This window comes from Protopterus annectens, chromosome 7.part1 (genome assembly GCF_019279795.1).
Source record: "Protopterus annectens isolate FY-2018-M chromosome 7.part1, PAN1.0, whole genome shotgun sequence".
Lineage (NCBI taxonomy): Eukaryota > Metazoa > Chordata > Ceratodontiformes > Protopteridae > Protopterus > Protopterus annectens.
This window is the reverse complement of record NC_056740.1, coordinates 308,919,985-308,945,669: the sequence shown is the minus strand read 5'-3', so window position 1 is coordinate 308,945,669 and position 25,685 is coordinate 308,919,985. Positions and strand designations below refer to the sequence as shown.

The 25,685-nt window shown below is 43.8% G+C and overlaps 1 protein-coding gene across 1 annotated transcript in view; it reads right to left on the bottom strand.

Moving 5' to 3' along the window:
* Positions 1 to 25,685, bottom strand: part of USP19 (ubiquitin specific peptidase 19) — a 3,461,697-nt gene that overhangs the window by 1,222,786 nt on the left and 2,213,226 nt on the right. The window contains exon 17 of the mRNA XM_044078491.1: positions 23,585 to 23,722. Coding sequence (XP_043934426.1) covers positions 23,585 to 23,722 — 138 coding nt within the window. The remainder of the gene's footprint in view (positions 1 to 23,584; positions 23,723 to 25,685) is intronic.

Sequence of the window (25,685 nt, the reverse complement as noted above, 5' to 3'; positions counted from 1 at the left end):
TCAAATTGTGTTCACTGTTAAACAGCAGGAACTCTGCCACAAATCACACCAATGTGAACTGGCGTTATGCAAAAACTGTACCTGCGAGCAGCAGCTTATTAGGATCATTTCTGTGCAATGTAAGCAAGTTCATAGGTGTGCACTAGGCTAATGGCCCTGGAGCCTTTACAAGCTTAACCCATAGAAGTGTCCTGGCATTGTGCCACCAGACGTTAGCTCCCAGTGCCTCTATCAAGTAGAGCCACTGGAGTGATCCCCGGGGTGAACTTTCTATTACCCATCCACTCATCAAGATTTCTATTGAAGAGGGTCAGCGAAGTTCTCTGCTTGACATGTATGGGAGCATAGGCAGTCTCTGGGTGAGGAACCTGTCCCTCCAGGATGTTCTGTTGATTGTGGCAATGAGGTTGAGGTCTCTGCAGCGTGTGGTGTGGAGGTATTGGGATTTCTTTAGATGCAGCATTTCTAACAGAGCTGGGTCAGGCACGGCTTTGTAAGTCAAGCAGAGATCGTCTCTAAGTAGGCAATATGAGACAGAATAGCTGGAGTCTTTTGAGTCTGTGCAGGGCATATGTTTAATGCCTATGATCCTCCTCATGAGGTACTTCTGTGGCCTCTCCAGCTGTTGCAGGTGTCTAGTGAGGTACATGCCAAATGGGGCATTATACTCGATGATTGGTCTAATGAGGGAAGAGTAGAGAGAGACGATGACCTCTTTCTTCCTAGATGCAAAACCCTTAGTAATGAGATGTGCCACACAGAAGGACTTTCTGACCAGAGCGGCAATGTGGTAGTCGAAGGAGAGGTTGCCGTCAACCTGCGTCCCCAGATATCTTATAATGCCTTCAGTGTTCAGTGGGCTCCCATCGATGTGGTGATTAGTGGGAACTGAGTTTTTGCCAAAAGGGATGAAGACGCATTTTTTGGCTTTAAGCTTAAGGCCATGGTTTCAACACCAGTCATTGGTCTCAGTGAGGCCTTTCTGGAGGATATCTGCATCACTTGGGGAGTTAATAATGGCTCCCAGCTTGCAGTTGTTTGCGAACTTGGTCAGCCAGAGTCCCTTTGTGTTGGCCTGGACTTCTGAGAAGTAGATGCCGAACAGGAGAGGACCCAAGACCGATCCCTGTGGGACTCCACTAGTGACTGGTTGGCAGTCTGACTTGGAGTCAGCTACTTTCACACTATGTGTTCCATCTATGAGCCAATTTGCCACCCACCTAGTGATATAGGAGATGATGTTTAGTTTGGTGAGTTTATCAATAATTCTCCGAGTGAGGAATGGTATCAAAGGCTTTGGCCAGATCGAGGTAGGCTGTATGCATTGCCTTACCTTCATCCACAGCCCTGGTGACTGACTCAAAACAGTCAATCCGGTTGAGCAGGCATGATCTCCCTTTCACAAAGCCAAACTGCGTGGGGTCTATAGTTTGGAGATTTCCTATATCTTTGTTAATCAGGTCCATGATGATCTGCTCCATAGCTTTACATATCAGACTCGTCAGGCTAATGGGGCGATAATTCCCAGGGTCTGTAGTCGCTCCCCCTTTATGGAGAGGGATGCCTGTAACAGTGCACCATTCAGTAGGGACAAAGCCTGAAGTGAGGCTGTGACTAAACAGGGCACACAGATGTGGTGCCAGTTCGCTTTGTAGTTCATGTAGAATACAGCCAGGGATATTATCAGGTCCCATGGAAGCTGTATTCTTGGCCTTGGGCAATGCACCTTTAACCTGTGCTGCAGCAATGCTGGGTGCCTGGCATTCTTTTGGTATTATGATTGGTCCATTAGATGGGGACAGAGGGGTAAAGTTGACAATGAATCTGTCACAGCCAGCATGTTGGCAATATTTGTTGGCTGAGTACAGGAGATACCATTGTGCAGCATCTCAGAGCAAATCTGGGTATTGCCGTGGAGGTTCTTGATATAGCTATAAAAGGCTTTGTGACCGTTTTTAGTGTCTGCAGCAATTCTGCCTTCATAACTGGCTTTAGAGAATATGATGAGGTATCTCAACTTTTTGTGAGGCTAATAAGGGAGTTTTTTCAGTCGGGTTGTCACCTTTATCTGCAACAGTTTTTTCCTTCTGTTGTAGAGTTTATTAATGGCAGGGGACCACCAGATTGGCTTCCTTTTTTGGAGGAGAGTATCTTGGTTCTGTTGGGTATGGCTAGTTCCATGCATTTGTGTACATGTTAATTCAGTGCACTGGTTTATGATTTGGCAGTCATGCAGCTATTTTCCATTGGTATGGGTGCCGTGAACCTCTGTTTTTAGGAGTAAAGTCAGCTTTGGAGAAGTTTTTCAAGGAGGTTACCTTTGCGGGGGGGGGGGGGTTTGGAAGGTGAGATGTGGATTTCCATGGTGATTAGTTTATGGTTGGATCTGACCAGAGAGGGACTGACTATTGATGAAGAACAACGGGTGTTGTGGGGGTCAGAATGAGCTGGTCCAGGGCATTGGAAACGATGAATTCCAGGTAGCATTGGGCCAGTGTATTGATGCGTGAGTAGTTTTCCCAGTTGATGGAGGGGTAGTTGAAGTCTCCTAGTATGAGTGTGTTGGGTTGGACCTTGACAGATTCCAAGGTGCTCAGGAAAGTACAGTTTTGTACCTACCATAAATGTAGATGTTCGAGTGCTAATACAGCTGCAGTAATCACAGATGGGTTTTCAGCCGTCAGGCGGTCACTCGGTCGGCCGAATTCCAAAGTCTTGGTCCGGCGTCGGTTGTCGTCGCTTACTCTTCTGACGTCAGGAAGGCCAGAGTATATAAGACACAGCCGACGCCATGTTCTTCAGTCTTTCTTGCCCCAGATGTCAGGTGCCCCCAATAGGAAGGCAATACATAAGTAAAGCTTATCCACATATGCAAGCAATGCAATGAAATGCAAAATCAGTGTAAGCAAGCAAATAAAACATAACAGGATAACCCAGTCAGGAGGTATGAAGAGGTTGTTAGGCCCCATGCCCTAACCAAGAGGGGAAGGAGGGAGGAAACCTGTACTGCAGCTGTATTAGCACTCGAACATCTACATTTATGGTAGGTACAAAACTGTACTATGTTCATCGTGCATACAGCTGCAGTAATCACAGATGGGTAGAGTCCCAAAGCTATGCATAGGGTGGTAGGTACTATGAGGAACTGGGTTGAGCCAGAATGCCCTGCAAAACAGCAGTGGCGAAGCCTGCTCTTGTTCTGGAGTATAAGGGCAGGTGGTAGTGTTTTGTGAAGGTATGTACAGAACTCCAAGTGGCTGCCTCCAAAATATCCTTAGTAGGCACACCTCTGAGGAAGGCTGTAGAGGTGGCTGTGGCCCTGGTGGAGTGAGATCTGATACCAGTAGGGACAGATTTCCCATGATAGGAGTAACAAAATTGTATGCAGTGGCCAATCCACTTGGAAACGGTCTGTTTGGTAACTGGTTTCCCTTGAGCCCCTACGGCATAGGACACAAAAAGTTGTTCTGATTTCCTGAAGGACTTTGTTCTGTCCAAATAGTAACGTAGCTGCCTATGGATGTCTAAAGAGTGAAGCAGCCTTTCCCCTTTGTTTTGAGGGTTAGGATAAAAGGTAGGTAGGTGTATGGCTTGGTTTAAGGCTACCCTGGATACCACTTTTGGCATAAAAGATGGATTAGTACGAAGGGAAACCCTATCCTGATGGAAGATGAGGAAGGGCTGCACCGCCATGAGGGCCTGTAGTTCAGAAACCCTACGAGCTGAAGTGATGGCCAGAAGGAAAGCTGTTTTCCAGGACAAATATTGCAGATCTGTTGAGGCAGCAGGTTCAAAGGGAGGCAATGTTAATTTTTCTAGTATGTAATTAAGGTCCCAGGCTGGTATTGGATGCTTCCTTGGAGGTCTTATATTCTTAGCCCCTCTGAGGAACTGCCGTAAGAGAGGGTGAGAGAATAAAGGAGGATCCGTGTTGAATTCTGCAGAAATGGCTGAGGCGTGTATTTTAATGGAAGAAAATGAAAGTCCACTGTTCAGCAGTTCAGCTAGGTACTGTAAAACCTGAGGCAAGTTCAATTTTCTAGGGTCCTGTCTTCTTTTCTCATTCCAGCAGCAAAACCGCTTCCATTTTGCGGAGTAAGCTTTTCTTGTAGATGGTCTTCTGGCCTCCAAAATGACATCCTGCACCTCCTTGGAGAGTAGAGTCTGATGTGGTGTTAAGGAATTTTCCACGCAGCGAGGTTGAGTGTTTTCAGCTGACTGTGAAGGGTTTTGTAGCTGTTCTGCGTCAGCAGAAGAGGTATTAGAGGCAGGGACCAGGGAGGAGTATGTGTTAGGCTCCTCAGGAGTGGATACCAGTGTTGCCTTGGCCAGTCTGGAGCAATCAGTATCATCCTCGGTTTGTCTGTTCTTGCTTTCAAAAGCACCTTGGGCAGAAGAGGCAGAGGTGGGAATGCATAAACTGTCCATGTTGCCCAACTGAATGAAAGGGCGTCCACTTTCCAGGCCTTTGGATGGAAGGTCCTTGAACAAAACTTTTCAATTGATGGTTCCTGTGGGAGGCAAAAGATCTATGTCTGGCCTCCCCACGCTTGGATTATCTCCGTAAACACCTGTGGATGCAGCTTCCATTCGTGTGGATCTGTCATATTCCTGCTCAGAGTGTCTGCCAGTGTGTTTTCCAGTCCTGGCAAGTACTGTGCTTGAAGTTTGATTTGTCTTTCCAGAGCCAAGTTCCAAAGAGTCATGGCTAGTCTGCACAAGGGGTATGAGTGTGTTCCTCCTTGTTTGTTTATGTACCACATTACTGTGGTGTTGTCTGTTCTTATCAGTAATTGTCCTGGATGCAGGAAGTCCTTGAAAGCTGTAATTGCATTTATTACTGCTAGCATTTCTTTTTGATTGAAGTGAAGGTGCTTTTCCTTTTGGGACCATCTGCCCTGAATGCACCTGTCCTTCATGTGCGCCCCCCAGGCGTAATCTGAGGCGTCTGTGGTTATGGCTTGTTTTGCTTGAGGCTTGCAGAATGGAAGGCCTGTGTTTACTTGACATGCTTGGGCCCACCATAGAAATTCCTTTTGCAGACATGGAATTATTGGTATAATTGCTTCCAAGCTGTGACTGTGTTGAGACCATAGATTTTTTAGGTACCATTGAAGTTTCCTCATATGCAGCTTTGCACATAGGATTAGAAGAATGCACGATGCCTTGAATCCCACAGCCTGCAGGATTTTCCTTGCAGTAAGCCTGGTACTTTTTGCTAGTGTTTTGAAGTACTGAGATAATTGCCCTTGTTTTTCTGACGTAAGGTATGCCATCTGGGTGTTTGTGTCCAAGCTGGCACCCAGGAAGGTTATTTTCTGAGATGGTGTTAGCCTTGATTTCTCCTTGTTGATGGTGTATCCCAGAGAAAGCAGTAACCGTGTCACATATGCCAGATGTTCCAGTAGTATTTGTTTGCTGTCCACTTGGATCAGGCAGTCGTCCAGATAAGGGTAAATTTGTATCCCTTGAAGTCTGCAATAGGCAATCACTGATGCCAGGCACTTTGTGAATACTCAGGCGCAGTAGATAAGCCAAAGGGCAATGCAGAGAATTGATAGTGGATTGAACCTGCAAGAAATCTGAGGTATCTTCTGCAGCTTTGTCTGATTGGGACATGCAGGTATGCCTCCTTGAGGTCCAATGTTACCAGCCAAAACTCCTTGCCCAGCATGGGAAGAAGTTGCTGTAATGTGAGCATCTTGAATTTTGGTACGAGTAGAAATGTGTTTAGGATGGATAAGTCCAGAATGGGTCTCCAGTCGGTTCCTTTTCTTGGTACCAGGAAGAGTCTTGAATAAAAACCTTGACCTTGTTGGTGCGTAGGTACCTTTTGTATAGCTCTCATGTTTAGGAGCTTTGAAATTTGCAGTTGTGCCTCTACCCTTTGATTTTGTGGTAGGTTTGGCATGCCTCTCATTTTTGGAAGAGTGTGAAATTGAAATTTGTAGCCTCTGTTTATAATGTCCAGAATCCATTTGTCTGTTGTGACAATATGCCAATTGTTTGCAAACAATGCTAGTTTCCCTCCCAAAGGTGTTGCCAGCTGAGACTTGCTTGGCATGGAAATGAGGGAGTCATTGGGTTTGCTTCCTGTATTGTTGTGCACTGTCTTCACCACCTCTTGGTGCTGGAGATTGCCATTGTCTGCCTCTATATGATCCTTGTGACTGCCCTCTGCCCCTTGTGCGTCTGTATCTACCTCTTTGGGGCTTGTCAGTGGCTGGAAAAGACCAGTTTTTTGAAGGCCAATTCCTGCTAAATCGTGGTGGCTGGACCTGTAAGAAAGCTTTGACAGTTTGCATAGATTTGGCTTTTTCTTCCATTTTCGTAGTATATCCTCAGCATTAGTACCAAAAGTACATCCTTTTGTAAAGGAGCATCAAGAAGTTTAGCTTTCACATGATCAGGCAAATTTTGTTCCCTAAGCCAGGCATGTCTGCGAATGACTGATCCTGTAGCAGCCGCTCTACTGGAGGCCTCTAGGGCATCATAACCACATTGTAAGGTGTGTTTATCCACTTGTTCCGCACTATGCATCATATCCTGTAACTCTTTTAAATCTGGTTGTTCAGGTTGAGACATTTTGTTTTTTTAATTGTGATAACAGGAACTGTTGATATTTAATCATATGAAACTGGCAGTTTAAGGCCCTCATGGCTAGGGTGGCCGAGGTATATACCTTCTTACCCCACCTTTCTAGAGATCTAGATTCCCTTTCTGCAGGAAGTGGATTTTTGGCAGTGGAGGCCTTTAATCCCTTAGGGCCTTGTGAAATGGTTTCAGGGTCAGCATTATGGCCTTTGTAAAGAAATTGGTGAGAACTGGGTACTCTGTAATATCTATCAGGCTTTACTGGTGCAGGAGGTAGAGAATCAGGATTAAGACAAGCCTCCGAATAGACATCATCCAGTACCTCCAAAACAGGGGGTATAGCCAGAGGTCTGTGCTGAGATAACCAAAGAAATTCCCGAAGTCTTTTCTTGGAATCTGAAAAGTCTTGGCCTTCCCAATGGAAGTGTTCCCTCAAGGTGTGCAAGGTTTCCCCAAAAGAAAAATCCTCAGGGGGGGATACAGAAGGAATGGACTGTTCTGCATCCGAATCCTCAAAAGGGAAGTAAGAGTGTTCCTCTGCATCAGAATGCTCTGATAAAATGGATCCCTGATCAGAAGAGGGGGATTCTTCCTCCACTCTGGGTCTCTTGTCAGGAGGGGGCTGAGAACCTCTGATGAGAGTTATTAGATCCTCAGCCATTTTAAGCATCTGTTTCTTAGGCATGGGTCCAGGAGATGGGCCTTGAGCAGCAGGCCTAGTGTGATGCCTAGCTGCTTTGGATTTAGTAAAAACCTTAATAGAAAAAGAAGATGAAGGCCTAAATACACCATGGGTGGAGGTGGATCTGTCCACATTAGTAGGCTCGACATAAGCCGGGGCTTCGGTTGTAGTCTGGGAAAGGGCCGATGACCCAGCGGTCTCGGGCACAGAAGACACCGCCAAAGGAGTGTCGTCGGTAGTCAGGGACTGCAAAGGCATCTCGCTGAGAACCGGACCACGTGTAGCCTGTTTCGGCGTGGTGTCGGTGGAGACCGCGGGCCTCGCGTGTCGGTCCTTTTCCTTGCGTTTTTTGGATAAAACGGTAGTCGGAGTGTCCGACGACATTTTATAGTCAAAAGCTTTACCAAAAAAGTGTTGGGCGAACTCCGCCCGACGCTTGATAGTGCGTTTATTGAAGGTAGCGCAAAAGCGACAGCCCGAGACGTCGTGGTCTGGGCCCAAACAAGGTATGCAAAGGAAATGGAAATCCTTATGCGGTATTTGCTTCCCACAAGAAATACAATTATTAACTTTTTCTGACATCGGTCTGAGGCAAGAAAAGTTTCCCCAATGGGGTACTTAGCTTTAATGAAGACTTCGGTTCCAAATATTTTCATAAATCAGGAGCTGGCCGACCGGCACTTGCGAACTGCTTCTGCTTTGGGCACCGCGCGGCAAAAAAGACTGAAGAACATGGCGTCGGCTGTGTCTTATATACTCTGGCCTTCCTGACGTCAGAAGAGTAAGCGACGACAACCGACGCCGGACCAAGACTTTGGAATTCGGCCGACCGAGGGACCGCCTGACGGCTGAAAACCCATCTGTGATTACTGCAGCTGTATGCACGATGAACATCAGGGAGTGAGAGTCTTGGGACATGGTTGGGGACCTACAGCAGGCTACGACTTGGATCACTGTCTTACCCAATGTTAGTTGCACCTGAAGTATCTCAGATGCGTTATGCTGGGCTACTTCTCTGGAGGAGTGGATATCCTTTATGAACATGGAGACATCACTGCCTCTGAAGCTTCTGTCCATGTTTTGGGGCCAAAAGGTGTGGAATGAGTTATAGCCTGGTATATAGGCGTTATAGCCAGGTTTGCTTTCTGCTTCTTTAAACCAGGTCTCCGTTATAGGACAAATGTTAATGTTCTCCATTTTGAGAAGTGCTTCAAGCGAGTGCATCTTGAGATTTAGACTTCTAGTGTTGAGCAGCATGTCCCTCGGATTGCATTTATTTATAGCTGTTGCAGTGGCAATTTGGTCTTTGGAACACCGCCTAAAAAGGCACTATAGGGGTAGCAAGAGCCTTACCCAGTACCCGTAAACCCAGGGGTGACAGATGCAGGCCAACTCTGGCAAAGCATCGCGGTCTGTCAATCATGTCATCCCAAGCAGACAGATACTAGATCCCGTTAGAATGACACCAGAAACTTGGCTTATTGTTGAAGTCAATCATTTTTTTGTTTGTACTGCGGTATTATTCTGGGTGACGGTAGGATACGGCTCAAGGCTAGTGTCATACCTGCCTGGGCCACATAATCAGAGAACTCCACCATGTCTCTTTTCATGTAGTTCAGAGAGGCGCTTCTCAGCTCATTCACACCCATATGGACAATGACAGAGTCATACTTGTACTTGATGTGGAGTGACCTGAGTGCATGTGTTATGTCGGACTCTGGCACCTGATAGACAGCTGATTGTTACCTTCTCCTTATTCAACCCAGTATGTGGGACATCTGTGTACCTCACTATTGAGTCACTTATGATTAGTGTATTGGGCAATGTGTTTAGCCTTATGGGGCTTAGGTTGAGGGTCACACACTGTGGAGGTGAGCTATATGTCCTGTGGTTTGTGCTGTGTTGTGGTGGTCGAGTGTGTTTCTGTCTTGGAGGTGTCTGCTGTTTGGGTAAATTTTTACTGAAAGCCTCGACGAAGGTGGGTGTGTGGTTTGTGTTTTTATGTGAGAGCTGTGATTGTGTTTGTTCTGGAGGGCTATGAGTTCCATGTGGTGTGGTGCAGGTGTTGACCTCCTCCTCCTGACCAGCTAGTCCTGTCTTGGCTGGAGAGTGCATAACTTCCAATTAGTGATATAAGTGCATCTCTCACAAGTCACACGAGGCAGTTGCTGCACTGTCTCAGAAAGCCCAAGTGCACCAGGTTAATAGCAGAAAGCACAGGGGAACTGCCCTTAAATCATGACAGGAGGAGTGGTCATAACTACTAAGTACTGGAGCTATTTCCGTGAAGAACGACTAGTGCTGATGGCACTTAGGTGTGCTACAATAATTTCTACAAAACCTGTTGAAGTGCAAAGCGATTGGGCTATTTGAAGTGCAAGAGAGAAAGAACTTGCAAGATCTAAGTGAAAAAACTGAACTGCAGATTTTGTGGCACCAGTAATAGTTTTTTTCTCAACTCGGCACCGCAGTGCGGAGCTTAAACAAGCGCAAACCCGCACAAACATGGGCTTTTAAACCAGAAAGTTGAAAGGGATGGAAAAACTGCCCAAATGACCAATAAACTACAATTTCTGGGCCAGAAACCACTCCTCTTGTGGTAGATTGGCTGCCTAGTGCTTACCACTCCCACTGATAAGCTAGAAGGCTTCCCACCAACACAGAAAGGCTTGGGTGGCTCAGAAGATTACAAACAGTCCTGAATACAGCAAATCTGTATATGGACTAGACTAGTTACAGCAAAGGTGGGAAACAAGCACAAACGTGGGCTTTTAAACCAGAAAGTTGAAAGGGATGGAAAAAGTGCCCAACATGAAGCACCTAGCTGTTTATTAATATAATATAGTCAGATAATTTCCTGCTCTGTGCTAGACAGTGGCAGTGACTCCCCCTCCCCCCAAAGGACTAGTCCTCCTTACACTCCAAGGACTGCTGACCTAACTGGTCACTAGCCATTCAAGTGACCATCAGATCGCATTGTCTAAAACCATTTACTTCCTATCCCTAAGCTCTTTGGTCTCTGCTTTTTATAACTGTAACAGAACCTGTTTTACTTAATGTTTCCATGTTAATAGCAGAGCACCAGCTATAAATTAACTGCTTTCTGCAGTAAAGGGCCTCCCACGTCTGTCCAGTAAGCACTGCTACAATTGATTTTGTATCATTTCCCTTACCCAGCTTACTCAAGCATTATATTACCAATTTCCACATATCACTTGTGGCAGCCAAATCCTATACCCCCCAGACTACTTCATTACTATCACAGAATCATTCTTTTTACTCACCCATTCTCAACTTCTGTCAATATTCAAAACCCTCTCCCTCTTATACTGCTCAGAACATTATCAACTCCTTTTGAGCCCTTTCCCTGATGGGACCTCTTAGCAAATATTTAGCGAAGCCCACCTCCATTCATCCCATCAATCCCACCTTATTACAGACTAATTATCTATTATCACTACTTACTAACTGCTTCTAACCAATATGTGACTACTCTGTGTAGGCACTGCACTATCTCACTTCACTAGCAATAATCACTTTCCCATACTGATAAAAATCTCTACTGACCCACATTTAACACATTAATTTACCTCAGATCTCCAACATATATTACTTCGACCATTCTATTTTGTCTTCTGCAACTACAGATATGTTAAGTCAAAGTCTTTACCAACTAAAATTACAGTAAAATTAAGCTAAAATATAAATTGCTCTACACAATGCCACCCAGAAACTCAAAGAGAACATTCACCCCAACCCCAGCCCCACTAAACAGCAACCTTGCCAACACAACTACAAATGCTTCTACAGCTACTTCCCCATCTATCACTAAATATACACCCCTGCACCTAAACATGAACATTTGATTTTGTTACATACACTGCTAAGACATCCCACTCCCACTACTGAAATAAAAAATTTCACAATGCGGAACACCTCTCATTATTCCACAAAATCAACAATAGAAAGCCTACACATCTTAGCTATATACATATATTCCAGCTGATAACATTTCAACAACGGGATATTTCACCATATTCAACAAGAAGCTATTATACTAAGTGACCTCAGCATAAACTGGCAGCTTATCTACAACATTCCCTCAAAATCAATTAACTCATATGGCTTTACATAACTAATAACCTCTACCTCTAGAATCAATAAATCGTATATTCAGTTTTACACTGGATCCTTGCCAATAAACCAAACAATTCAAATATATGGATGTCTGCCAGACACAATAAGTGACCACCCTCCTCACCTATGCAGCTATAAACAACAATACCCAATCCAAAAACATAATTTATAACTAAACATGTAAAAAAATAAAATTTAACAGACAAACCTTTATCAATGCTCTAACTCAATTTAATGGAACATATTAAAATCCATGCCACCTGATAGTGTCATCTCACACTTCAAATAAACCATTATAAATACCTTTAAGAGCCTAGCTATTGTACAAGCAAAGACCATTAAATAAAACCCTGCTCCATGGCTAACTAAAAAACACATGCTTCAGAGAATAAGCTTGAAAAGACTTGCATAAAAGCAGCACACAAAATACATTCCAAACATTTAGGCATCTCAGAAATCTCAGCAAGGACCTCATTAAAATGAATAAACAAAAGCCGTTTATACCAACCTCCAATATATATAAAAAAAAAAAAAAAGACATCTAAGACTTTTTTGGTCATGACAAAACAAACTAATACTTTCTAGTCAAACCACCACCATTCTCCTGCCTTTAACACCACTGACTTTATACCATCTAACATTCAGGTAAGTGTTTAGAGATGAAAGATCCAGAATGGGCCTCCAGGCTTTGTCCTTTCTGGGTACCAGAAAGAGTCTTGAGTAAAATCCTTGTCCTTGCTCCTGTGATGGTGAATAGCTCTCATATCCATGAGTGCTGTAATTTGTTTTTGAGCCTCTGACCATTGATTTGGTGGCAGATTTGGCATTCCTTTTAACCTTGGCAGAGTGTGAAAGTGGAACCTGTAACCTTGAAATACAATGTTGAGAACCCATTTGTCTTTGGTGATCATTTGCCAATTGTGGTAGAAGAGTGCCAGTTTTCCTCCCACGGGGGCTGCCAAGAAGGATTTGTTTGGCAGCTGTAGTGGGAAGTCACTGGAGCTGCTTTTTATATGGTTGGGGCCTGTCTTCCCCTTCTTTCTGGCCTGATGCAACCCATTGTCGAGGCCTGTGTTTGACCTTGTGTTTGACCTCTACCTCTTGGACGTCTGTATCTTCCCCTTTGAGGTCTGTCTGTAATTGGAAAGGACCAATTCTTTGTTGGCCAGTTTCTTCTAAATAGAGGAGGCTGAACCTGTAAGAAATCCTTCACTGTTTGCATAGATTTTGCCTTATCTTCCATTTTATTTAATACCTCTTCTGCCTTAACTCCAAATAAAACATCCTGCTGTAAAGGTGAATCCAGTAATTTAGCTTTAACATGATCTGGTAAAGTATGTTCTTTTAACCATGCATGTCTTCTAATGACAGAGCCTGTAACTGCTGCTCTGCATGAGGCCTCTAAAGAATCAAAACCACATTGCAAAGTATGCTTTCCCACTTGTTCAGCGGCATGCAATAAATCTTGCATTTCTTTAAAATTAGGAGGATCTGTATCTGGAAGCATTTTTTGTTTCAACTGAGACATCAAAATTTGCTGATATTTTAGCATGTGAAACTGGCAATTTAAGGCTCTCACTGCTAAAGTTGCAGACGTATATACTTTCTTTCCCCATCTGTGTAGTGCTCTGGAATCTCTGTCAGAGGGAACTGGGTTCTTTGCTGATGAGGCCTTAACCCCTTTGGGTCCCTGAGAAACAGTTTCAGGATCAGCAACAGGGCTTTTATACAGAAATTTGTGTGAGTCAGGGACTCTGTAATATCTGTCTGGTTTAAGTGGAGCTGGAGGTAAGGAATCAGGATTTAAGCTGGATTCAGTGTACACATCATCCACAATATCTAGCACTGGCGGAATAGCCAGGGGTCTGTGTTGAGGTAATAATAGGAAGTCTCTGAGCCTTTTCTTGGATTCTGAATAATCCTGACCTTCCCAATGGAAATGCTCCCTCATGGTATGTAAGGTTTCCCCAAAGGAGTAGTCCTCAGGCGGAGAGGCTGATGGAATAGATTCCTCAGCATCAGAATCCTCATAAGGGGGTAAAGAATATCCCAGGTCTGAGGATGCATCAGAGGAAATGGACCCCTGGTCGGATGAATCATAATCTGCATCCTGTCTAGGCCTTTTATCAGGTGGGGGATGGGAACCCCTGATCAGAGTGATTAGGTCTTCGGCCATTTTGAGCATTTGTTTCTTAGGCATGGAGGCCTGTCCTGGAGAATGCTGTACTTGTTTCTTAGTTTTTAAAGGAGGCTTTGACTTAGAAGAGGGTTTAATGCTTAGCTGAGCAGGTCTGAAGACCCCCTCTGAAGCTGCGGGTAGCTCAGGTACTCCGGATTCCTCTGCAGGATCGGTTTCTGTCTGCTGAAAAGCTAATGCATCCGAAGGCCCAGCCATCTCCACGTGGGGGTCGGGGGTGGCCTGTGGTTCTGCAGAAGCGGTCGTCAGGGCTGCGAAGGCGCCTCACTGAAAACCGGAGAATAGGTGACTGGCCTAGAAGAGGCTTCCTCGTCAGTTTTGGGCCTCGGATGCCTGTCCTTGTCTTTGCGCTTTTTATGAATACCGGTCGTCGGAAGTTCCGACGGCATGGTATAATTAACTTTTCTGCCAAAGTAATGTCGGGCAAAATCAAACCGACATTTAATAGTGCGCTTGTTAAACCTAGCACAAAACCGACAACCAGTAACGTCACGGTCTGGGCCTAGGCATGGAATACAATAAGAATGGAAATCCTTATGAGGTATTTGCTTCCCACAAGAAATACAGTTATTAACTTTTACTGACATCGGTGTGAGGCAAGAAAACGTTTCCCCAATGGGGTACTTAGCTTTGTAGAAGACTTCGGTTCTGGATTCGGAATGAAAATCTCAGGAGTAGGCCGACCGGCACTTGCGAACTGCTTTTGCTTTGGGCACCGCGCGGCAAGAAAGACTGAAGAAAATGGCGTCGGCTGCATCTTATATACCCCTGTCGCACTGACGTCAGGGAGGAGGTGACAGCAACCGACGCCGGACCAGGACTTTGGAACTCAGGCCGGCTGGGGAACCGCCTGACGGCAGGATAACCCAAGTGTAATGACTGCAGCAGTGTCACACGATGAACATCTGTGGTGTTGTCTGTCTTTACCAATAACTGTCCTGGAAGGATGTGGTCCTTGAAGGCTGTCAGGGAATTCTGTACAGCTAACATCTCTTTTTGGTTGATATGCAGGTGCATCTAACTCTGGTTCCATTTGCCCTGAATGCACTGCCCTGCCAAGTGAACCCCCCATGCATAGTCTGATGTGTCTGTAGTCAGGGTTTGGGCGGCAGGGGATAGATTGAAAGGGAGCCCCTTGTTGAGGTGGCAGGCCTCTGCCCACCAAAGGAACTCTGTCTTTATACAATGAATGATATGAATCATTGATTTCAGGTCCTGAGAATATTGACACCATAGGCATTTTAGATACCATTGTAGTTTCCTCATATGCAGTCTTGCATATGGAATTAGTAGAATCCAAGAGGCCATGAACCCCAGGGTTTGCAAAATTTTCCTTGCAGATAGCTGGGTCTTTGTGGCCAGTAGTTTGAAGTAGACTGTCAAATAAACTTGTTTCTCTAGCATGAGGTATACCATCTGGAAAGTTGTGTTCAAGCTTGCTCCCAAGAATACAATCTGTTGGCAGAGTACCATATGAGACTACTTTTCGTTTATGGTGTACCCCAGCAAGTTTAGAAGTTTCTTTACAAATGCCAAATATTTTAATAGCATGTCCTGGCTTTCTGCCTGAATTAGACAATCATCCAGGTATGGGTATATTTGAATATTTCTCTGCCTGCAAAATGCAATGTCTGGAGCTAGACACTTTGTGAATACCCTGGGCGCAGTAAATAAGCCAAAGGGAAGTGCAGATAACTGATATTGCATGGAACCTACTCTGAAGTGTAGGTATTTTCCCTTATTGGAAGGTGTAGGTAAGCTTCCTTTGAAGTCTAAAGTTGCCAACCAGGCATCTTTGCCTAGCACAGGAAGCAGCAGTTGAAGTGTTAGCATTCTGAATTTTGGGATTACCAAAAAGGTGCTTAGAATAGAGAGGTCCAGGATAGGATGCCAGGAGCTGTCTTTTCTAGGTACCAGGAAAAGTCTTGAGTAAAAAACTTGCCCCTTTCTTCTGCTGGGACAGGTTGAATAGCCCTGATACTTAGAAGAGAGAGAACCTGCTGTTGAGCTTCTGCCCACTGATTTGGGGGTAGGTCTGGCCAACCGTTTGGGGTTGGTAAGGTGTGGAAGTGGAAGCTGTATCCTTGGAAAACTATATTTAAAACCCATTTGTCCAGGTAATGAGTTCCCAGTTTTTTTGCATGCAGAGTGAGCTTTCCTCCTAAGGGAGCAGGCAGTTGAGCAGGGCTTGGAAGGGTTAAGGTCACGTCATTGTGACATGTTTCCATAGGAGGGTGTCTTACTACTTCCAGCTTTGGAAGTGGGAGCCCCCCTCCCCCACTGCTTAGGCCTGTGTGCAGCCTGAGACTGTAACCTAGGTGGTCTGCTGTTCCTGGGTTTGGACTGAGAAGGCCTGGAAGAGACTGGGAAAGGGCCAATTCTTGGAAGGCCAATGCCTACTAAATCTAGGAGGCTGTATTTGCAGGAAATGTAACAGTTTGCATAGACTTAGTTTTTTCCTTCATCTGTTTAAGGACTTATTCTGCCCTGTTGCCAAACAGGCGGTCTTGGTTTAAGGGAGCATCCAGTAATTTAGCTGTAACATGATCAGGCAAGTTTTGCTCCTTAAGCCAAGCATGCCTTATAAGTACAGACCCAGTGACAGCAGCCCTGCAAGATGCTTCTAAAGAGTCAAAACTACATTGCAAAGTATGTTTACCAACTTGTTCAGCAGAATGCATTAAATCCTGTAATTCTTTATGTTCAGCGCAGTCAGAAATTAACATCATTTTCTGTTTACTTAGTCCCATAATATGCTGCTCATAATTTAACATATGAAACTGGCAATTTAAGGTCTAACGGCCAAAGTAGCAGAAGTGTATACCTTCTTACCCCATCTGTCCAAGGCCTTGGAATCTCTATCAGAGGGGGTAGGGTTTTTGGCAGCAGTAGCCTGAATACCCTTTGGTCCTTGGGAAATGGTCTCTGGATCCGCAGTAGGATTCTGGAAGATGAACTTGTGAGAGTCAGGTACTCTGTAATACCTGTCAGGTTTTCTGGGAGCTGGAAGTACAGTGTCTGGGGCTAAGCTAGATTCGAAGAAAGCATCATCTACAATGTCCAGAACAGGAGGAATAGATAAAGGCCTGTGTTGAAAGAGGAGTAAGAATTCCCTAAGCCTCTTTTTGGAGTCAGAGTAATCCTGGCTTTCCCAGTGGAAATGCTCCCTAAGAATGTGGGGAAGCAGAGGGAATGGAATCCTCTGCATCAGAATCCTCACAGGGACATAAGGGCAAATCCTGGTAATCGGAAGGAACAGAAATTTCAGAATCCTGATCAGAAGAATCAGAAGGAAAATCAGTTCTAGGTCTCTCAGAGGGGAAAGGCTGGCTTCCCCTAATTAAAGTAATAAGGTCTTCAGCCATTCTAAGCATTTGTTTTTTAGGCATATGGGCCTGACCGTGCAGTTTGGACGTCGGTTTTCTAGGTGTGGGTTAAGTTTTAGGCCTTGATGAAGAAGATGGCATCGGTTTAAAAAGCAAATCTGTAGGCCTGAATACACCTTCAGAAGCCGGTGCCTGCACAGCGGCTCCAGACCCATCCAAGGTAGAGACATCCACAGGTTCCATAGTCGAAGAAGCATCTCGTGGCATACCGGACTCCGAATGGGTCTCAGTAAAGTCCTGCAAATCTGAAGTAGCAGGTATCAGGGACTGCGAAAGCACCTCACTGAGCACCGGCGAACTGGCGAATAGCTTAACAGAAATGTCATCGGAAGTTTTGGAGCTATGCGGTCTGTCTCTGTCTTTATCCTTATGTTTTTTCGGAATATCGGTAGTCAGATGGCTTACCGAAGCCATTTTTGGATATTTAAACTGAGTACCAAAATAATCTGCTGCAAAACTATACAGACAACAAACAGTTTGGGGGTTGAATAAGGCACAAAACCGACAGCGAGGGACGTCGTGGTCTGGGCCTAAGTAAGGAATGCAGTACGAATGAAAATCTTTATGAGGTATTTGCTTTCCACAAGTAAGACTATTGTTAACTTTTACTGACATCGGTTAAGAGCAAGAAAAAGGATCCCCGATGGGGTACTTAACTTTTTTTCGAAGACTTTGGTTCGGAAACTCAAAAATGAAAATTTCAGGAGTCGGGTGACCGGCACTTGTGAACTGCTTCTGCTTTGGGCACCACATGGCAAGAAAGACTGATGTAATGGCGTTGGCTGCATGCCCCCCCCCCCCGACGACCTGACGTCATGCAAGAAGGGACAGCATCCGACGCAGGAATCCAAGACTCTGGTATTCAGGCCGGCTGAGGGCTACCTGCAGGCAGATAACCCAAATGTAATGAATGCAACATTGAAATACGAAGAACATCATCTCCTACTTCTTTCACCTGCCAGCATCCCATAACATCTATATTAGGCCCCTTCTTATTCATCATTGTTATAAACTACATAATGTCAAGCACATTGCATGCCTAATTCAACATACTGACAAATCAACCCTGGGAGTAGTCTCATCCCTACAACACTTCAGGACATCACTCAAAATTCTTTCCCTGCTCCACAAAAGGAGGGGGTGTATCCATATTCATAAAGGATACTCACACCTCCAGGTTGGTGGCAACGCATGAAGCTTCGGAAACCATCCAGGTGCAACTAACAATAGGCAAAACTGCTCTACAAATTGTAGCATGCTACAGGCCACCCTCTCAAACTCAGGAACCCCACACAGCCTTCCTGAAGACACTGGAGGGTATAAATGTATCTCCAAACACCATCATATTGGGTGACTTCAACTACCCGAATATAGACTGGGAACATTACTCAAGCCCTAACTTTCTAGCCCAACGGTTCCTGGAGTTCATAAATTCAAATGCCATGGAACAGCTAGTCACTGTTCCCACGAGAGGAGAAAATATACTAGATCTCATTGTCACAAACATGGGGACAAAATGCTCCACACCGGAAGTATATCCCTCATTGGTGAGATCTGATCATAAACTAATCTCACTGGAAATCCACATCCGCCCCCACCCCAAACAAAAGACCATAGTGAAGAACTTCTCTAAAGCAAACTTCACACTACTCAAGACTGGTGTGGTATCCTTCAAGGCCCCTGAGTCAGAGGAAACCACAACCCAAGCTGGAAGCCCTTACAAATGCCTTCTATGAACACCTCCAGGACTGCATGGATCAGGCAATCCCAAATAAAACCAAGACTCTTTCCACAAAGGGCAAACGTCCAGTCTGGTGGACCCCAGCCATTAACAAACTTTACAATAAGAGGAGAAAGCTATTACATGATAGAACAAAATCCATAAAGGGAAGTCACCCTGATCATTATTAGTAAAAAATACGAGCACTCATAAAATCAACTAAGGCCAATTTTGAGAGAAAAATTGCCATGGATTCAAAGGACAATCATAAGGCCTTTTTCAGCTATGTTAGGAACCTGGGTGGAAACTCACAGATATGCTCAGAATTAGTCCAAAATGATACAAAAATCACTGAACCCACAGACATTGCCAACATACTGGCAGACAGGTTCAGTGCAAACTTCACCCCTCTCCCCTAAAGGAGAGATAACTATCCCAGCCGAGTGTAGCCTCCCGGACATCTCAAATGCGCAGGTGAAAGCTGCTCTCTCTAAAGCTAAAAACACAGCATCAATGGGACCGGATGGTGTCCCCGGCTGTGTGCTACACGAGCTAAATGAGGAATTAAACCCGCACATAAGGCAGCTGTTTAATCTCAGCCTTACCACAGGATACGTGCCCAAGGAGTGGCGTGACGGCAACTGTGGTCCCACTCCACAAAGGTGGCGCCTCACGGACCCTGGTAATTACCGCCCATAAGCTTAACAAGTCTAGTCTGCAAAGCTATGGAGAGGATCATAATGGAGCTCATAAACAAAGATATAGGGGACTTGCAGACATTGGACCCGACCCAGTTTGGCTTTGTCAAGGGAAGATCATGCCTTTTGAACTTGGTCGACTTCTTGAAATAGTCACCAAGGCCATTGATGAGGGAAAGGCAGTCCATACAGCCTACCTTGACCTTGCAAAGGCTTTCGACACAATACCCCACTCGGGTATTGTAGAAAAACTTACCAGCTTAAATGTAAACCCATATGTCACAAGATGGGTTGCAAACTGGCTTAAGGACAGAACCCACAGGGTTAGAGTTGCTGGCGCTGTGTCGGACTCCAAGCCGGTCACAAGTGGTGTCCCACAGGGCTCGGTCCTTGGCCCCTATTGTTTGGCATCTACTTCTCAGAAGTACAGGCCAACATGGGAGGACTTTGGCTGACAAAGTTTGCAGATGACTGCAAACTGGGCGCCATAGTGGAAAGTGCATCGGACACTGATATCCTTCAGAAGGGACTCACGGAAACAGATAGCTGGTGCCAGAGCCATGGCCTGAAGTTAAACGCCAAAAATGTATAGTCATACCCTTCGGGAAAAACAAGGTAACCCCAAGCTACCATATAGGTGGCAATCCACTAAGCACAGAAGAGGTTATCAGGGACCTGGGGACCCAGGTTGACAGTGGCCTTTCTTTTGACACTCACATTGCTAAAGTGGTTAGAAAGACCTTCTACATTGCCCACCTGATCATGAAGGGATTCACATCCAGATCTAGTGAGGTCATTGTTCCCTGTACTCTTCACTTATCAGACCAATGATCGAGTACAATGCCCCATTCGGGATGTATCTCACCCGACATCTGCAGCAATTGGAGAGACCCCAAAAGTTCCTCACCAAAAGGATAAAGGGACTCCAAAATCTGTCATATGCTGCCAGATTGAAGAAACTCCAGCTCTATTCAGTCGCATACCGTCTGCTCAGAGGTGACATGTGCCTGACATACAAGGCCATGTCCAACCCGGAATTAATGGACATGCTCCACCTCAAAAATCCAAATCCACCAAAACCACTAGAGCAAGCGACTTAAACCTTAGCACGGATATAAATAGGACGTGCTGGAGGGATAGATTTATCACTCAGAGACTCCCTATGCTGTGGAATAAAATCCCGGTCCATGTGAGGCAGAGCACCTCGCTGACTCTGTTCAAGAGAAATCTAGACCTGTGGATGGGAGATCGTAGGTTTACCCCGGGAATCATCTCTGGGTCACTGCTGGACAGAGGCACAACAAACTAATGGGCACAGTATTTTTTCATATAAGGGGTGGCGTAAGCCACAATAATTTGGGCTAGGCTTATAAATGCCTTAGGGCAGATAGCCTAGTATAAACCTATGAACCTATGAACCTATGAACCTATGATACATGGTTAAAAGATGCAAATCTAGTTTTAAATAAATAAATAAATTACAAAAAAAACATTATGCTCCTCACTCTTGAACAATACCAAAATGAAATACACACTGTTGAAACAGCCTCATTCAGCAGTACAAAAATTGAAAATTCACCCAAGCTAAACTTCTGGACATCCTAATTGAAAATAACCTGAAATGTGAAAAATACATACTGTAAGCCACAACAAAAAAAAACACACCAGAAACTCTTCTGCTATACAGCCAAACACTACCTGACAGATAATGCAAGACAAATGCTAGCATCCATCTACCTTCTTCTATCCCTACTATATGCCTCACCTATACATACAAGCCTAAATACTACAGATAAATATATCTTCAGTGCATGTTACAATGAAGGAGCCAAACATGCTGCCAGCTCTACATATAGAACTCATCTTTGTATAGTCCTGAAGTGACTAAACTGGCTTGAGCTAACTAACTATGTAACATATATATTACTGCACCCACTTTTATACATACACCAGAAAAATGTCCACCACTAAAAGATAGCCTGCAGCACTACACACCAAGTAAAGATCTTCATTCGACCAATTAAACCCTTAGTAATCATAGCAAAAGTCTAATAACTCATCAGGTGACTTATTATACTTCCACTATGTACCTAAACTCTGGAACATGATCCCAGCACACCTAATATAGACAACAAAACTTTCCTCTTTCAAACCCTTACTAAAACTACACCTAAACCACACATACTTGTGGACATGCTCCTCACTGGAAAGTCCATTTTCCTTGGTCAGCTCATACATCTTAACCCTCACCTGAGTAACTCAGTTTTCGTCGGCCTATACCCCATATCCCTCTATAGCTTCTATCTCCTCCTACACAGCATACTTTTCTACCACTGCTCCTCAATTACCTTCTTATCCTAATCACCACTTATATTTCAGTTTCTTTCTTCTCACTTTATCCATCTCATTCAAATACTATAAATAGGTTCTATGTCAGTAAGTACCCTAGTATTCTTACCTCCACTATCCTTGATTCATCAGCTATATAATGCCTCTTTCTCCCTTCTAGCTGCAACTATTGCTTACCTACTTGCTAATGGTCAACACTCCTTACCTCAATTTTCCTTATTCTTAACATCTATACTGTAACCTTCCTTACCCGGGGATTAGAAGTCATATTAAACAACTGCTTGTCACATATACTGCACATGTACTGTTTGTATACTGCACATGTACTGTTTGCATACTGCTTTATTCTTTAAGTTTATCATGTACAATGTCACCACACTTGTATAGTGTCACTACAGAACAATTATCTGTTTACATCTAGATGCCTTAAGAACTATCTATGTAATGCACCTTGGTAAATTTGTTATCGTTAAGTATCTTAAAAGCATCTCCTGGGGCTTTTTCCCCAGTCTTCCACTGTAAGCAAGCTTTGCCCAGTCAGACTTTCCCAGTCAACAAAGACAAAATAAAACAAATACCCTTACCATAGAAAGGCTGAGTTCCAAGACATCTTTGGAGGTGATCACATCCAGAGGTTTCCTGCAACTAGTAAATATGCACAGCAGGCAAGTCTATACTCGCCAATTTCATTTCCACAGTTTGGAAATGTCCGACTGCTTTTTGTGATCAAACTCACTTATTGTACAATTTACATTTGTTTGCTTGCAGTGAAACCATTTTTTCTGTAAATGGTTGTGCAATGATAAGAGTTATTTTATATGTAAGTAAGGGGGTGTGGAGGGTAAAGTCACCAGTAATAACAGTGTGGGGTTCTTTCTTCTCTGCAAAAATGGTTTATTTTAGAGTTGAAGATTCAACCAGTTTGTTACATATGATTGAAGCTTCCAGTACATTCCAGTGCTAATCTATGAACCTATGAACCATGCTCTGAATATCGCCAAAAGGTAGAAGAAGCAATGCACAGCTTACTTTAGATCATATTTTTCAGCAGGATAACTACAATTAGTTACAGAAACATGAGAATAATCCAAGTAAATGATTTAACAGCTATGGGGAATAAAGAAAAGACAATTTTCACTGCATAAAAGGAGTCATTAAAGATTAGAAAAAAATAAACAGGACCACGGTACTTATCAAGTTGGACAATTTATGTCAGAAACACTGATGACTTAAGTTTCAAGTTGAATGCACAGTAAAGCAAATGAGTTTCAATCAATGAAAAATAAAACATGTTATAGCCAGCGTTGCCTTCATACTGGCACCAGTTCCACATTAGTACATTTGGTGGCACAAAACTTTCACTGGCTTGTGGAGGCTACAATGACTGCTCAAAAAAATTGTTAAAAGACCAACATTTGCAGAGTAAATCACCCATTCCGATACACTGAATTAAAGACTATACGTAACAGGAAATAAACGGTAACAAGGAGAGTTTTAATTCTGATAAAATAAACAGTTATTTGTATTAGAGCAGAGTACATACTACACTGCAGTCACTTTTCAGTCAAAAATACGTTACTTTGGGAACCCAACAATATCTTACAAGTCTACATATTATACTATAATTATGGTAAGATGAACACACACATATTAATATTAAACTTTTTAAAGCTACCAATCCTAGCACGAGAGAGGGGATTTGGCTGATGACCAGAAACAGCAAAAAAACACATTGTAAGAGTTTTCAGGATATCATTTTTCTTCCTCAAAGAAGTACAGGGCTCGACATCCTAAGCATCACCAAACAAGGAAAGCACATACCTAGAATACTCTTCAAGGAGCTGTGTAAGACGGAAGAAAGTGAGTCGAGATTCTGGGATACTTATTACAAATGGATAACCAATATTTTCAGGTCTGCACTGAGTTTTGTGATCCGGCCAATGGTTCTTCTGACAAATCCTAAAATGAAAAAATAAGGTGTAACTGTCTTCTTTCAGACAGACTGTATTTTCCTGCAGTGGAATCCCTTTTACTACCTTTACAACTTGCATCAAACATCTACACAAAATAGATATGTAGTACATTTCAAATCAGCAAATTTATCCATGCAATTGGAAACAACCACTAGGACTACGGACACAATGTCTGTTTGTAGCACAGCATGCTTTCCACGCAGTCTTTGAGAGAATTCAAATAGGTAAACAATATATGGAAGTACAACACAACTTGTAATTACAGGATCCCATTACCGTTCTCTCCAGCTAGAATGAGACACAGAAGGAGATAAAGAAATATTATTGAACAGAAATACCTAGACGTCACTCTCCAAATGTGAGAAGGAAAGAAAAAAAAATACACACACACACATCTACAACTGGACCTCAAAAAGACTTTAGCAGCAAATAATGGATAGGACAGTTGTGAAATAGGCATCCACAGAAGGTCACAGGCAGAGGGAATAACTACAAGGATCAAGACTGCTCTTTAAAATGAGACTTTGTCACTGGAGGTTACCTCCAGAGAATGAAGTATGGAAAACTTATGAAGAGTCGCCTGCATGGCTGTACAACAAATAATGTCAGACACAGCCCTAAAACAAGCCCATGATGTAAGCAAATCAGTGGTAACCTGTTCCTGTACTGTAAAAAGGGGCTTGCAGTACTTTTAATACATGACTTAGTATAGCAAACACCTGGAAAACATGTTTATTTTTTTCTTAGTAAAATGTAATGGTCTCTTTTCTCCTTCTAAAGCAAGCAATAAGCTAGTCAGTGTTAATAGATAAGTGGAGTAGAGGCCTAACCACCGCTATTACTGAGCATCTAAGATAACATAAAAGCCTCCTTCCATTATTTGGAAGTAGAGAACACAAAGTAGATGGGCCTGATTAAAAGAATGATTAAGAGTAAGGAAGCTGAAAAGGAGATTCATACATAGCCCTGTGGAAGATGATGAACGTTTTCCTGTAGATTTAAGTCCGAATCCTAGAAATGCTCTCAGCATAGATGACAGGCACTAAAGTTAGTTTACATAATATCAAAAGAGGTCATTGTGCCCCTCTACTCATCACTCATCAGACCCATCATAGAGTACAACGCCCCATTTGGGATGTACCTTACAAGACACCTGCAACAGCTGGAAAGACCACAGAAGTACCTCACCAAGAGGATCACTGGCCTCAAACAGATGCCCTATGCAGCTCGACTGAAGAAACTCCAGTTGTACTCGGTTGCATACCGCCTACTCAGAGGTGATCTCTGCCTGACATACAAGACCATGTCCAACCCAGAATTGATGGAAATGCTCCACCTAAAGAAAACCTTATCCCCTCGAGCCACACGCTCTAGGGATCTAAACCTCACCACAATAATAAATAGGACATGCTGGAGGGATAGATTCCTGTCCCAGAGACTTTCCATGCTTTGGAACAAGATCCCAATCTACATTAGGCAGAGCTCCTCGCTAACACTCTTCAAAAGAAGCCTTGACAAGGATGGGAAACAGAAAGTTTACCTCGGGGATCACTTCAGTGGCTCTGCTGGACAGAGGCACAGGGAACTAATCTAAGGGGGCGACGAAAGCCAACACATTCTGGCTAGGCTTATAAATGCCTTCAGGCAGATAGCCTAGTACCAACCTATGAAAGCAAGATAAGAAAAGCACTCGCCATAAATGAGGGCTGAATAAAGTGCACACTATGACAGTAAATGCAGGACTCTATTTTCATCTCAAGGTAATCCTTTAAAAATGACTACTACTCACTTTAAGGGAGAAAATGTTTTCCTTTCTGAATTCTTCAAGACAAAAATATTTTCCCTGAATGGCTGACTGAGGTCACTCACTGTCCTGTCAAAGTGTAAAGTGAATGCTAATAGCCAGCGGGAGTTACTGTTTCTTGATGAAGTTCCTACCGGGGGGAGGT